Source organism: Zalophus californianus, chromosome 13, assembly GCF_009762305.2.
Source record: "Zalophus californianus isolate mZalCal1 chromosome 13, mZalCal1.pri.v2, whole genome shotgun sequence".
In the NCBI taxonomy this organism is placed as follows: domain Eukaryota; kingdom Metazoa; phylum Chordata; class Mammalia; order Carnivora; family Otariidae; genus Zalophus; species Zalophus californianus.
In genome coordinates, this window is record NC_045607.1 from 27,555,297 (window position 1) to 27,570,005 (window position 14,709).

The 14,709-nt window shown below is 46.8% G+C and overlaps 1 protein-coding gene across 5 annotated transcripts in view; it reads left to right on the top strand.

Moving 5' to 3' along the window:
* ABCA1 (ATP binding cassette subfamily A member 1) overlaps positions 1-14,709 on the top strand; it is a 126,055-nt gene that overhangs the window by 70,531 nt on the left and 40,815 nt on the right. For 4 of the 5 annotated variants that reach the window (XR_004819513.1, XM_035723567.1, XM_035723568.1 and 1 more), the window contains exons 9-17: positions 813-1,053; positions 2,416-2,555; positions 2,889-3,005; positions 7,557-7,754; positions 8,515-8,720; positions 9,653-9,829; positions 11,526-11,748; positions 13,473-13,694; positions 14,107-14,311. Coding sequence is in view for 4 of the 5 variants with exons in the window: in XM_035723567.1 (XP_035579460.1) it covers positions 813-1,053; positions 2,416-2,555; positions 2,889-3,005; positions 7,557-7,754; positions 8,515-8,720; positions 9,653-9,829; positions 11,526-11,748; positions 13,473-13,694; positions 14,107-14,311 (1,729 nt within the window). In the remaining variant the exon portion in view is untranslated. The remainder of the gene's footprint in view (positions 1-812; positions 1,054-2,415; positions 2,556-2,888; positions 3,006-7,556; positions 7,755-8,514; positions 8,721-9,652; positions 9,830-11,525; positions 11,749-13,472; positions 13,695-14,106; positions 14,312-14,709) is intronic. The other variant, XM_035723569.1, reaches the window with a different exon arrangement.

The window sequence follows — 14,709 nt, forward strand, 5'->3', positions numbered from 1 at the left end:
AATTAATCTATGAGATGAAGCGCTGGTTGGGTGTAAGTCACAGACACGGCCCGTAGCTGCTGGGACGTGGGACTCATCCTGTGCAGGGCTTTCTCTTCTATTCCATGTGATTTACTCTGCCCCATGCTCTGTTGAGCTTCATCGTCTTGGCGAGAAGTTGGGCCCTCAGACAAGTGACTGTTGTAAGGCTGGCAGCAAATGAGACACGTCACTGGGATGCAGCCCTGGGTCTCACACGTTAACGCTTCTTGTATTGTCGAACACCTCACTGAGACCAGGATGGGCACTTCACACACGCTCCTTTCCCTCCCAGGGGCAGAGGCGTCCTCAGTTCCCAAGGGGAAGTTTAAGGTGTTTTAGAAATAAGGACGTGCTCTAGGGTGTGAGCAGTTCCTGACGGCTGTGTATGAACACAGTGGCTGTTCAGAGAAAGCCTTCTCTTCCATCAACCAGAAGATAATCCAAATGAAATAAAGCCCATCACCGGGGGCTCCACTGACTTCTGGTTTGTGCTTCTCAATCTTTAATTTGCATAGGGATCACTTGGGTGTCTTGTGAAAATGCAGATTTGAATTGTGGTTGGATAGATCTGCGCCTTGCCCATAACTCCCCTGCTGGTCCCAGGACCACCAACGGAGTAGCGGTGTTCTGGCAATCCCATTGCAAGGCTCAGAGAACAGGACACAGTCTGTTCTGGGGTGTGGTTCTGGAGAGGGCAAGAAAATAAGCTGCTGCTTTCTCTCTTTCCCCCACCCTCGTGACACCCTCTTTTCCTCCTTCCCTCCCTTTTTCCTCCCGATCCTGGGCACCAGCTGTTCAGCATGAACAGCTGGAGCGACATGCGGCAGGAGGTCATGTTCCTGACCAATGTGAACAGCTCCAGCTCGTCCACCCAGATATACCAAGCTGTGTCCCGCATCGTCTGTGGCCATCCCGAGGGCGGGGGCCTGAAGATCAAGTCCCTCAACTGGTACGAGGACAACAACTACAAAGCTCTCTTTGGCGGCAACGGCACGGATGAAGATGCTGACAGCTTTTATGACAATTCTACAAGTGAGTGTCTCCGTAGACAGAGGCCCCGGGCGGCCGGCCGGCCTCAGCCCCCCTTAGTGCTAGCCTGGGTCCCGTGTCCCCCCTCCCTCATGTTTACCCCTGTCCCCACATTTTATAGGCTCAGCAAGGTTAAGTGACTTGATCAGAGCCACACCGTAGCGAATCCACAAGAGCCGGGGTTAAGCCCGGATCTGCCTGGCCCCGTGCTTTTTTTTCCCCCGTAAACCATATGGCCTCTGAGACAGCTGTTAATGTGGTGTGTGTACCATCAGACTCAGGCATTTGATCTGCTGTTTGTTTTTGGTGCTTAGCTGCAAGGTGGTGTTAAAGAACCTTGTAACTCCATATCTGCTTCTCACACTTGGGCAGTTTCGTGGGGATGTGTGTTCTGTGTCTGGTGGCAGCAAGGGCCAATGTTACAGTTTTAGACAATGGCATCCTTTTCCTTGAAAACATGATGCAAGTGAGCCTTTCTTCATTTCCAACCGCAGGTGTCTCTTTCAGACACCAAGTGAGGTAGCTTTTTATGCATTACTGTAACACAAGAACCTTTTATTCTTTTCGGGAGTAAAGCACTCCAGACGTAGCAGGTTGCTTTGCAAGCCTGAAGGGGATGGCATTAGAGGCAGTTTTCTGAAATGCTCTCCGCTCCACTTCCTCACTTGCAAGCCAACCCAGGGGAACCTTCACTTGCAAAGCAGATATAACTATGAGCAAATTTTTTTTTTTAATATATCCTCTCTGCAGCATATAGAGGATGCTTGCCATCTAAAAAACCCAAAATGAATTTTTTTTAAAAAAATTCAGGAATCCTTCTGGATAGCCAAACCTCATTGTCTGTCATAACTTTGGATTTTTCCTTTAGGAATTTTTATTACATATATTGCATATACTTGTGATGAGACCTGTTAAAGGGAAATGTTTTATTTTAGCCCGAAAACTAAAATCTAAATTCAGCTCTCTGTTCTCAATGAAAACAAATTGGCAAGCTGACATGAGACTATGAATCTAGAGTTATGCAGGTATGTGCACAGTAAAAACATTTTTCTAGATCCTCTCGGTTGTGAGTTATCCCTCATCAGTGTTATAATAAGCTCCGATTACTTGCCAAGCATTGTTGTAGGGGCTGTATAGATAACATCTGTTAATCCTCACCACATCTCTGCCAAGTACAGAGTAACTTTATTTTTACAGAGGAGCAAACTGAGGCTCACACAAGTGAAGTTATTTGTTACGTAGCTATTAATAAGTGGTGGAACTGGGATTTGAACCCAGGACTGTTTGGCTAGCTCCAAAGCCCTTGTTAGTTCCTACAAGTATATGACCGTGCATATGAATATCTGCCTTTTGTCTTCTTCATAGCTCCTTATTGCAATGATCTGATGAAGAATTTGGAGTCCAGTCCTCTTTCCCGCATCATATGGAAAGCTCTCAAGCCTCTGCTTGTTGGGAAGATCCTGTATACACCTGACACTCCAGCCACAAGACAGGTTATGGCCGAGGTAAGCTGCACAGGCCTAGAAATCCCTCTCCAGAATCCTCCTAGAGTTATGGGCAAAAAAGTGAAGGTGGCTTTAAATGGATTATATCGATTATGCTCATGGCTCTTTGGGGTTTCCAAAGAGGGAGAACCGCAAGTGTAGCCCAGGCCAGAGCTGACTGTGGAGGGCCAGCTCTCCAGCCTTGGGTATTTGAATCATAGCTGCAGGCACTTCTTAGGGATGGGGAAAGACTGGAAACAGCGATGGAGCATCTCGTCAGGGGGCAGCTGAATGTCTCATGGCCCTGTCTCTCTCCTTTTTTCCTGCTGCCTTTGGGCCCGCAACTGACTCCAGGTGAATAAGACCTTTCAGGAACTGGCCGTGTTTCATGATGTGCAAGGCATGTGGGAAGAGCTCAGCCCCAAGATCTGGACCTTCATGGAGAGTAACCCGGAAATGGACCTTGTTCGGGTGAGCGTCCCTCGGATTACTGTGTGCCTGCTTGATGCTAGAGAGGGGAGCTTCTGGTCACTTTCCCAGAGGTGACTGAGATGGGAATTTTTACATTTAACCAGGATAGATGTAGTAAGCACAGCTCCAGCTGCCGGGGATGGTGCACAGATAATGCTTTCATGCACACCTGCATCCATGTGTCTGGTGGTCAAAAGTCCGTTTTCCAAGAAACTTAGTGAGGGTTGGTGTTGGTGATTGTAGGCCCCTGCCTATTGTCATTTCTGGTCCTGAAGCCAACCATGCATCTTATTTAGCCTTCCTGTATCTTGGTAGGTCTCGACACAGATGTGGGGGCAAAGGCCTGGCTCCTGGCTCCCGAGGCAGCCACCATTAAGGTGTGGAGGGGAATTGCCCTGAGTGCTTCTGAGCCACTTGAAAGGGATAAGTGCTCTAGAGACAATTGGGATTCAAAAGCGGAGGAGTCTGAGCAAGAACAGAATGTTTCCTCTGTATGAGCCTGAGTGCCATTTAATCACATCATCCCTGCCTTGGGCTGAGTCAGAGAATCATTAGACTATTTCCTATCTCCATGGTGAGGGAGGCCTCTTTCTTTTGTTTCTGCTGCCATTAAGAAGCAGGAATGGATTTTACCAGGTTTCTTGTCTTGACACCTCATTGATCAGAGAGGGCAGCTGGGTTTTAGAGGCGGTGCCTGCTTGGAAGGTGCTCTCCCAGGCTTAGGATTCCCCCTTGATGCCCTGGGGGTGGGGGTGGGGTGAGAAGTGCGATACCCAGGGGGCCTTCCAGTGATGGGAAAGCTGGAGTCACCTTTTTGCTCTAGTCCTGTTCCGTATGCAGAATTCTTAAATTGGGGCCTTTAAAAACGAAGGGACTTGGATGAGAAAGACATGAACAATAATTTGCATGGATATATGGAATAATTCCTGACTAGTAATAACAACTCATGCCCTTCAAGTATGGCTCTCTGTTGGGCTCCGGTATCTCCTCTAGAAGGGATTCACGTGACCCAGCCGTGCACTGCGCCGTAGACGTAAGGTGTGGTCTTGGGCCTCTTCTTCCTGGTCCTGTTCTTGGAATCTGATTTTTACTTGTTCGATGTCTTCTCCTTCTGTGTCTCAGAAGATTGTGAGGGGTCCTGTTGAAGAGACTCCACGTGTTTTGGTCTGTAGGCAGATAGATGTTTCCCCTACTCTACTGATCAATTGATTTAAAAAAAAGATTTAAGATTTTTATTTATTTATTTTTTAAGTAATCTCTGTACCCAGCGTGGGGCTTGAACTCACAACCCCAAGATCAAGTCACATGCTCCGCCAACTGAGTCAACCAGGTGTCCCTTATTTTAAAATTTTTAATTGAAGTATAGTTGACATATAATATTAGCTGCTTCCCCTACTCTTAAGTGGAGAGTTTGGCTTGGATGCTCCAGCAGCTCCTAGCTCCCGGTGTTTAGAGGACAAAGCTCTTATAAACATGGCCATGGCATTCGTTAGTAATTCTGCTGGCAGAACCCAGGATGTGCAATAGGAAATGTAGGAACTGTGGCTGGGGAGGAAGGCATGGCACATAGTTTGGAGGGCCTTGTGTGTGAAACCAAGAACTTTTACTTTAAGCTCTGGGGGACCATGAACAAGTTTTAAGCAACGAGAGATCCAGATACATTAATCTGATACGTCAGGTGGATTGAAGTACGGAAAGATGGAAGACAGAGACCAGAGTGGAGACTAGCCAAGTGGGGGGCCAAGGCTTCCGCAGGTGGTGAAGCCTGGTGGCTGCTTGATTGTGGAGGGGGAAAGATTTCTAGCAGGAGGATGGTGGGGATGTCCAGTAGGCCAATGGGTACTGAGGCCCGGAGGGCAGGGAGGTGTGGTTCAGCTGGAGACACTGACTCAGGGCTCCTCAGTCTGTGGGTGGAAGTTGAAGGGGCCTCCTCAGCTGCTCTCTTTTCTCTCTGAAGTAGTGTTCCTCTAAGTCCACAAGCTCGGGCTGCTCAGTCCTCTACCCCCTACAGCCTCGTGTCTGGTGTGTGAGGTGATGCCTGAGGCTTCTGCTTCTTTGGGGGTAGCTCTTGTGTTCCTTTCTTTTTTCAGCTTTATTAAAGTATAATTGACAAAGAATTGTATATACTTAAGCTGTACAACATGTTTTGATATACCTTGTGAAATGATCAACACAATCAAGCTAATCAATATATCTCTCACCTCACAAAGTAGCCTCATAGCAAAGTTCAAGTATACAGCATTACTTTTTTAAGATTTACTTATTAGAGAGAGCACGTGAGCAGGGATGGGGCAGAGGGGGAGGGAGAGGGGTAAGCAGACTCCATCCACACTGAGTGCTGAGCCTGACACCGGGCTCGATCCCAGGACCTGGAGACCATGACCCCAGCCGAATACCAGCTTCGGACGCTCAACCGACGAGCCACCCAGGCGCCCCGGCAGCACAGCGTTGTTAACGACGGGCACTGTGCTGCGCGTTAGATCTCCGGAACTTAGCTCACGTTGCGTAACTGAAACTCCGCACCCTTTGACCTCCCCGTTTCCCTCACTCCCAGCCGCTGGCAACCACCATTCTGCTTTGTGGTAGCTCTTATCTTTCTGCTGTTTCCAGCTGTGTCTACGTGCACTGCGCCACCCCCCAGATTGGGAGGCACTTCTCTGTTGCGTCACGAAGCCCACTGACACTACACTGTTCTCCTTTCTGAGCTGCTCTTTTTCTCCGTTATCGCAAGACCCTGCTTTCTCCCTGCTTTCACTTCTGAGGGTGATCTTAGGTGTCTTAATCCCCTCAAGTACCCTGGAATGGCCGTGTGATCAGTGGTCTCACTGGACACATCTTTCTGGTCTTGCCGCCTTCCTGAACCATATTGCTCAAAGCCACATGGGGCGGAGCAGGCCTCACCCCAAACGCCATGTGTCTTCATTTAGCTCTTACTTGTTCCAAAGAAAGCCATGTCGGAATTGCTAACCCATACCCCTGTGAACTTTTATGAGGTAAAAATTTGTATCTGTTAACGAAAATACTTAACGTGTCTTACTGATGATAGTATAAATTGTTACTCCCTTTAGGAAAGCAATTTGGGATGAAAATTGCAGGAGCCATAAAGAAAAGGGCTATCCTCTGAATCTCCATGCTGTACACCGTCAGGGATGTACCTTACAGAAATAATTTTAAAGACAGAAGTCACTGTATGAGAGGAAATGTTATTACTATAATAATTGCTATTGTGAGAAATTAGAAATAAGCTAAATTCTTAGCAGTATGGGAATAGTTAATGAAATTATAGTATATATACTCTATAAAACCATTATGATCCCATTAAAATAATAAATATGAAGCCACATGGGGGAAAAACTTAAATTGTTACTGGAAATAAGACGGATTTAAAAAATTAGCAGTGTTTGCCTCCTTAGAGATTCCATTTCAGTAGAACCAGAATTTCATCTCTCCCCTTGAAGCTGTGACAGGTGTTACACCTGCTTCTCCTTTTCCATGAGCTGAGTTGGAGGCTAACCCACTTTTCTGGCAGCACCTGTGCAGGTTTCTGCCCCAGCCCTCCGGATCTACTGGTTGAACACCAGATTAGTTTGTCCTTCTCTTCCATGATGACTCATATGGGAAACCAACCAGCCAGGAAACAAGACATGAAAGATAGGCCTCTTCTGCATCACAACCCATGCATCCTGCAATTTTACTTGGTTTTATCGCAGCAGCGTGTTCCCAAACTAAACAGCACAAGTGGGTTTGTCTTAATTTAGTCTAGAGATAAGGTGTTTATGAGGAGTCATCAGCTTGAGTCTCAAAAGAGGAAGACGATACAATGCGGGGGGGGGGAAGGTACGGTAGAATCAGAGTCCATGTTCATACCCTGGCTTTGCTGCGTATTAGCTGTGTGACCTTATGTTAGGGACTTGACCTTTCTGAACCTTTTTCCTCATCTGTAAAAATGGGAACTTCTGGACAGATCTTCCTCATGGAGTTGGGTGAGGTAAAACATACAAATGATCTAATATAAAAATTGTGCAGACTAAGTATGATCATTGTTGTTCCTGCAGTTGATACTATTAAGCTAGGCTGGAAACATGGACTCTGGATTCAGACTAGTCTGACTGAGTCTCAGCTCCATGTCGGTTAGCATTATGACTCAGCCTTGGTTAAAATCATACTTTAAAAAAAAAATTTTTTTTTTAAGATTTTATTTATTTGAGAGAGAGAGAACACAAGAGGCGGGTAGGGTCAGAGGGAAAAGCAGACACCTTGCTGAGCAGGGAGTCCGACGTGGGACTCGATCCTGGGACTCCAGGATCATGACCTGAGCCGAAGGCAGTCACTTAACTGACTGAGCCACCCAGGCGCCCCCATACTTTTTTTTTTTCAACCTTAGTATTCTTACCTATAAAATGAGAACACTGTTACCTACCTCACAGTTTTCTGTGAAGATATAAAAAAGAGACAACATATATAAAAAGGTTAGGTTTCGTAAATCCTATAAGACTTAGGATCTAGACTGATATGGTGTTTATTGATTGTACTTTCTCGTTGGGATGGCAGACACTGTTGGACAGCAGAAGCAATGACCACTTTTGGGAACAGCAGTTGGATGGCTTAGACTGGACTGCCAAAGATATCCTGGCATTTCTGGCCAAGCACCCAGAGGACGTCCAGTCTGCTAACGGCTCTGTGTACACCTGGAGAGAAGCTTTCAATGAGACTGACCAGGCAATCCAGACCATCTCTCGCTTCATGGAGGTGAGAATCTGTCCCATGGATCATTTAGAAGAGTCTTTGGCTTCTTTCTCGGAGGTGGTGCAATAAGGTTTGGATTGGAGGAAAGTTTAGAAATAATGTGTAGTCTTATTTCCAGTAGTATCCTTCAAACCTAATATAGGGCTTGGTGTACGGAAGGCACTCCTAAATGTTAGTTGTATGACTGAATGAGTGAATAAACAGACCTAACTCTAGCTTTATTCTCTCTGACTGAGAAGTGTTTCTGTCCATTATCTTCTAGGTTTTCCCAAGGTTTCATAGCTCGATACCTAATGTCAAGAAAGCATGCCCTTAAAAAGGCTTTATTTATGAAGTTTATCTAAGAACTAATAGGATACATTATATTTTAAAAATCTAGTTTTAAAAATTATGTGACTTAAGGGACAAACAAGGGTTGTTTTTTTTGTTTGGTTGGTTTTTTTGTCTGCTTATTTGGTTAGTTAATGATTCAAAATTGCCAAGAAAACAGAGGAAAAGGAGGTGTGATCCTTGTTTTAACCTCTTTCCCTCCACAAAAATCCATATAAGTAGCTTATCTCTACATACTTCTAGCATTTCTCTTAAATTGTAGTTAAGAAACAAAAGGATCCGGTCTCAGTTGAATATTGGAAAATGACTTCGGAGAGAGGGTGAGGGTAAAAATGTCACGCAGTTAGCACGTCCCTCTTAGGACAGAGCCTGCCTTGGGCACTGCGTGTGTTCCTGGCCCCCAGCGTTCTCATGAAGGCTCTTCTTCCATCAGTGTGTCAACCTGAATAAGCTCGAACCGGTAGCAACAGAAGTCCGGCTCATCAGCAAGTCCATGGAGCTGCTGGACGAGCGGAAGTTCTGGGCCGGTATCGTGTTCACCGGAATCACTCCTGACAGTGTGGAGTTGCCCCGTCACGTCAAGTACAAGATCCGAATGGACATTGACAATGTGGAGAGGACAAATAAAATCAAGGATGGGTGAGTTCAGTCTCCCCACACCAGCCAGTTTGGGGGAAGTCAAGAGCAGCTGAAATGACTAGAGGCACTTTGTTTTAAGTAATAATTTGGTAGAAATTTCACCCCAAAATAACTCCAACTGGTGGCATGATTTTGGTGAAAGTGGCACATTCATTGCTAGAGACAGTTATTTCAGAGGTCCTAAAATAATCATCTTTTGAGTCAGCATTTCTGCTCAGGAGAATTAATCCCATGGCATTAAATCAACAGGCAGAAAAGAAGAAATAAAGGCTTTAGGCTTCCTGTGCTAGAATTGTCCATTTTTACAAAAAGGGGCAAACAGCTAGTAAAAAGGGGAATGATTAAGCAAATTTTGGTATGTCCACTTGATGCAACGTTAGGTAGCCAAGGAAGGGGAGAAAAACCAAACCAACATTCTGGTGGTGGTATGCTCATTCTCATTATGTCTTTTTAAAAAATATGTGATTTCACTCTTGTGGAATATGAGAAACAGCACAGAGGATCATTGGGGAGGGGAGGGAAAACTGAATGGGAAGTCATCATAGAGGGAGACAAACCAGGAGAGACTCTTAACTACAGGGAACAAACTGAGGGTTGCTAGAGGGAAGGGGGGTGGGGGGATGGGGTAATTGGGTGATGGGCATTAGGGAGGGCACATGATGTAATGAGCACTGGGTGTTATGTGCAACTGATGAATCATTGAACTCTACATCTGAAACTAATGATGTATTATATGTTGGGTAATTGAATTTAAATTAAAATAAATGAATAAATTAAAAAATAAAAATATGTGCACAACTGAGACCATAAAATAAGATATAAATATATAAGATGAAAATAGGGGCTCTGTCATGGTGGTGGAATTACGGGTGATTGGCTTTTTTTGATGTACGGTTCTAAGGAATATTTAGTCACTTGTGGTTTGGTTTTAGGTACTGGGACCCCGGTCCTCGGGCTGACCCCTTTGAGGATATGCGGTACGTCTGGGGGGGCTTTGCCTACTTACAAGATGTGGTGGAACAGGCGATCATCAGGGTGCTGACGGGCACCGAGAAGAAAACTGGTGTCTATGTGCAGCAGATGCCCTACCCCTGTTATGTCGATGACATGTAAGTTTACCACTGAGCCGCCATCTTCACGGCACTGGGTAGCGCTGTCCCCAGAGACAGTACCTACGCATATATACTTATACACACGTGTGCACATACATCCAAAGGAGGATATAGGATGCTTTGATTTCATGTATTTTACATGTGTGTTGATACAAAAAAATGTTTTTTGAAATTCAGTGAAGATTTTAGGAAATAAGATGCCAGGTGTAGGTCGTTGATGGTTCCAGTCACATCATGGACACACATGTGCACATCCTGGAATCCTCCCTCCTTTTTCATCTGTAGTTACCAGTGCTTCTATTTTTTTTACATACCCTGCCCTTTTGGTCAAAGTTTACTCAGTCTGCAAATTTCCAATGTGTCGTGACAAACACATGCAAGCACTTACGCACACATACGTCCCCCAAACACAGAAACGGTGATCTAGATCTATAAAAGCTGCCTCCAGGTCCATTTGTCCACTTACTCTTTGTAAGTGGTAAACTGCATTTTGAAACAATCTAAATAAAACTGAACAAGGCCTTTTTATCTTGGACTTCAGATAATCTTTCGGTGCTTAGTCACTAAGCTGACAAGATCTCCTTGTGGTAATGGTGCTTTTGGATCTAATGATTTTTTTTTTTTGAGAGAGAGAGAGAGAGAGACAGAGGGAGCAGGGGAGGGGGGGCAGAGGGAGAGAGAGAGAATCTTAAGTAGGCTCCACCCGGGTGTGGGGGCTTGATCCCATGACCCTGAGATCATGACCTGAGCCGAAACTAAGAGTCAGGTGCTGAACGACTGAACCACCCAGGCGCCCCTCTAGTGATTTCTTGTGAGAGAGCATGGGCAGAGATGTAGTTGTTGCAGGCCTCTGAGATATGTAATGTCTCTTCCAAATTCTGGAAATTCTCTCGTTCTCCATTGTGGTGTATGTGTGTAGGGATCAGAGTGTAGAAGGAGTGGGGTTCTCTTATATTTGTTCTATGCTTTGCACTGAGCACCTGTTTCCTTGCGTGGCTCGCTCTAGCTTTTCCAAGTCACCCTGAATTATCTTGTTTTTCACCTTCAAAAAGATTAGCCAGAGTTTTCCAAAGACCCCCCTCAGCCAAGATTTACTCTAGAAAGGACGTCTTAAGATGAGAACAGGAGGGGAGCTTAGCGGCATTAAGGGCCTCTGCCTGTTGTCACATAGCTGGTAAGTGCCTGAGTAGTAAAGCTGGGACTTGGGCCTGGGTTCCAGGGTCCAGATTCTGTGTCCCTTTTACTTCATGGCCCACTGCCTTTCCTATTCCAGTTTGGAATCTGAAATATGACAAGAGCTGCCTGAAGTCTGTATCTGCATTATCTGTGATAAAAGTTGAGCCAAGGCAATAGGGACGTGACCTTGGAGAAGTTCAGCTCTCCTGAGAGAAGGAGTTGGTTTTTTGGTTTTTGTTTTAGTACTTTAAAGTAACCCACACCTCACAGTTATCTAGTGACTAAAGCAGGCCCCAAAGAAATTCTACTTGGCAGCACTTTGTTGGTCTATCTGTTAATGCTACATTGTGCTCCTCATGAAGCGTTTGATAACCTGTGCATTTTGGAGTCCGGAGAGCCTGCCCCTCGTTCACTCGGTCTTGGGGCTTCCTCTCGCACACAGGCCCTGGAGGCACAGGCCTCCGAGCCTGAATCTCACTCCCTGTAATTCTCCTCCGCCCTTCCCTGGGGCCTCCAGCTTCCTGCGGGTGATGAGCCGGTCCATGCCCCTGTTCATGACGCTGGCCTGGATCTACTCCGTGGCTGTGATCATCAAGGGCATCGTGTATGAGAAGGAGGCGCGGCTGAAGGAGACCATGCGCATCATGGGCCTGGACAACGGCATCCTGTGGTTCAGCTGGTTCATCAGTAGCCTCATTCCTCTGCTTGTGAGCGCCGGCCTGCTTGTGGTGATTCTGAAAGTAAGGCTGCCACCCCGGCTCCCTGCTGCCTGGGGACTCCTAAACAGCCCAACACAGGCTGTGAGGAGAAAAGCAAAGATTACTTGGGAGGGAAGGGGTCAGACATGTCTTTTCCTGCAGTTTCCTTATTCTGTATTTGGGGAGAGCGAGAGTGACTTGCCCAGGGTCAACCCAGCTGGCTAGCGGCTGAGCAGGGCTAGAACCCAGGGCTCTTGCTTCCCATGTAGGCACACACTTAACTGTGCCATGACGTCTGCTGGGCAGTGGTTCGTGGCAGCATCTGAGGGCTGTTCATTTCCTTAGATGTGTTGGGTGGTGATTCTGCCAGAATTTCTGAAAACCATAATCAGAGGATACATATTGTTGCAGGTTAGGTTTTTCTGGAAGCAGGGGCTGAGAGAGTTTGGCGCGGGGCTTATTATTTGGCATCAACATCTGTGGAAGGGATGGGGAATGCGCAGGTTTGAGCATGGGAAGGAGCTGTGAGATGCAGTGCACGGCCAACCCCACAGGCACTCGGGACCATATACAGCTCGCCGGAATTGTGCCTCATTGAGCTGAGCTGTCCAGCCCCAAGGCCTCCCTCCCTGACACCCCAGACCCCGGGCCCCTCGGTCAGTCATTGGAATCACGAGCCCCGGGGCCAGGCAGCTTTGTGTGGCTGTGACAGACCCAGAGGAGGTTGACATCTAGAGGTTGTCTGCTGCGGCAGCTGGGTAGCACGTTCCCCCTTCAAGGGGACCCCGGGCAGTGCTGTTCTGTGCCACCCTATATGTTAATAGGTTTATGTGCTAATCTCCTTTCCTTACAGTGATTTGTTTTAAGGAGGCATCATGTAAAAAAAATGTTTTCAAAGAGGGGAGTATAAAGGGTGAGGAACTAATATTTAGGTTAATACTAGCTACTGTTAATACAAATGAGCTCTTAGCTGATTGCCAGGCACTGTTTAAAGCACATTCACCTGTGCTTTCTGATTATATCCTCACTAACCCATTTAACATATAAGGAAATGAGGCCAAGGAAGGTTAAGGGCTTCCCCGAGGTCACCCAGCAGTATGACAGAGCGGCTCTTGCTAAAATCAACCCCTGCTCGTGCTCTGATACCTGACTGCAAGGGTGGAGCTCCGTGGTAGGGGTGGTGATCCTGTGGCTGGGGTGGTGGTCCTGTGGCTGGCGGGGAAGAGCCGCTCTGGGACCACGTGCTGGCTAGTCCTCCTCAGACACACCCAGATGAACTGGCTGGAGATAGACTTGAAAGGCCCACAGAATTTGGGTGATTGTGGGAATGCAGAATCCATGGCAGGTCATCAAGGGGGAGAATAAGATTTCCTGGCCCTTTTCCATGACCTTTGGAGGGAGAAGTCCTATCGGATGCTGTCGCCCACGGTTCTTTTTTGGTGCTGAGAGTCCTGGTCCTTAGAAAAGGAGACATCAGGTAACAGTATTTCTTGGAGAACCAAAGAACAAAATTGTCCATTGAGTTGAGCCTTGATGAATTTCAGTCCCAGACTCTTCTCTTCCTGCCTCCACTCTTACTAGGCTGTGTGGTCTCTGGGTAGTCGTCATCCTCACTTAGGCTTCAGTTTCCTGATCAGAACAGTGAGCAGCTCTGCTCCTCCCTGTTATCTCTCAGATGAGTATGAATAAACTCTTCTTCCCATAGATCATGCGAGGACGTGTGTGCTTGTTGAGGCAGCACATTTAATAGGTCTCTTCCTTCCCAGTTAGGAAACCTGCTGCCCTACAGTGACCCCAGCGTGGTGTTTGTCTTTCTGTCCGTGTTCGCCGTGGTGACCATCCTGCAGTGTTTCCTGATCAGCACACTCTTCTCCAGAGCCAACCTGGCGGCAGCCTGTGGGGGCATCATCTACTTCATTCTCTACCTGCCCTACGTGCTGTGTGTGGCATGGCAAGACTATGTGGGCTTCACGCTCAAGATCTTCGTGGTGAGGAACCACCCCTGGGTAGTAACTGCATGCCCAGCGGCCCCTCGTGCTTCACCTCCCCTTGCAGTCCAAGCTGAGAACGGGAAATGAGTGTGTGTGTCTTTGTGTTGGGGGAGGTGCAGGATTGCTGAACCTTTGGGGCATCTTTGGAAGCATAAAATTCTAAAAGTTTTACTCTCTGTCATGCATGCATTTCTGAAACGCGTGTGCATAGTGAGGGGTTATAAGTAGAATCCTTTCCTATGCTGCTAGTGAACCCACTCCCCTCGAGGGATCTGTAGGTGAACACTTCCATATCTTGTAATTGATCCATTTTGCAAATTCAAATTTCTCTAGGTGGAATTTATATTAGAAGTGCCAGATAATGAGAGACAAGGAGATGGATAAGTTGACTTTTGCCTCTTTCTCACAGAGCCTGCTGTCTCCTGTGGCTTTTGGGTTTGGCTGTGAGTACTTTGCCCTTTTTGAGGAGCAGGGCATTGGGGTGCAGTGGGACAACCTGTTTGAGAGCCCCATGGAGGAAGATGGCTTCAACCTCACCATTTCAGTCTCCATGATGCTGTTCGACACCTTCCTCTATGGAGTGATGACGTGGTACATCGAGGCTGTCTTTCCAGGTACATGGAGCTTCCACACAGCTTTAGCCATCAGCTGGGGAAAATGTAATTTCTAGCTGCCAAGCTCTGCCCTGTCTGTGGTGGAATTTCTGTAGGGCCTGGGGCTCCCCGGAAAGTGGCTAGGGCTTTAGCCCTAAAGACTAGGATTGTAAATCTCCTTGACCAAGACCTGCCGTGGACGCATTTTGATACAGAACAAATTCTAAGAGAGTGAGGTTTAACTTTTTCTGCTTCCCCTGGTTTTCCTCTAAGGGAGTATATGTGGAATATTCATTACCTCTACTTGGGCTTCCTGCATTGATACGCAATTTTGTATCCTCCGGATCTGGGTTCAGATTCTGAGTCCTTCATTTACTGTCTGAGTGACCTCAGTAGGCTACTATCCCTCAGTTTCTTCA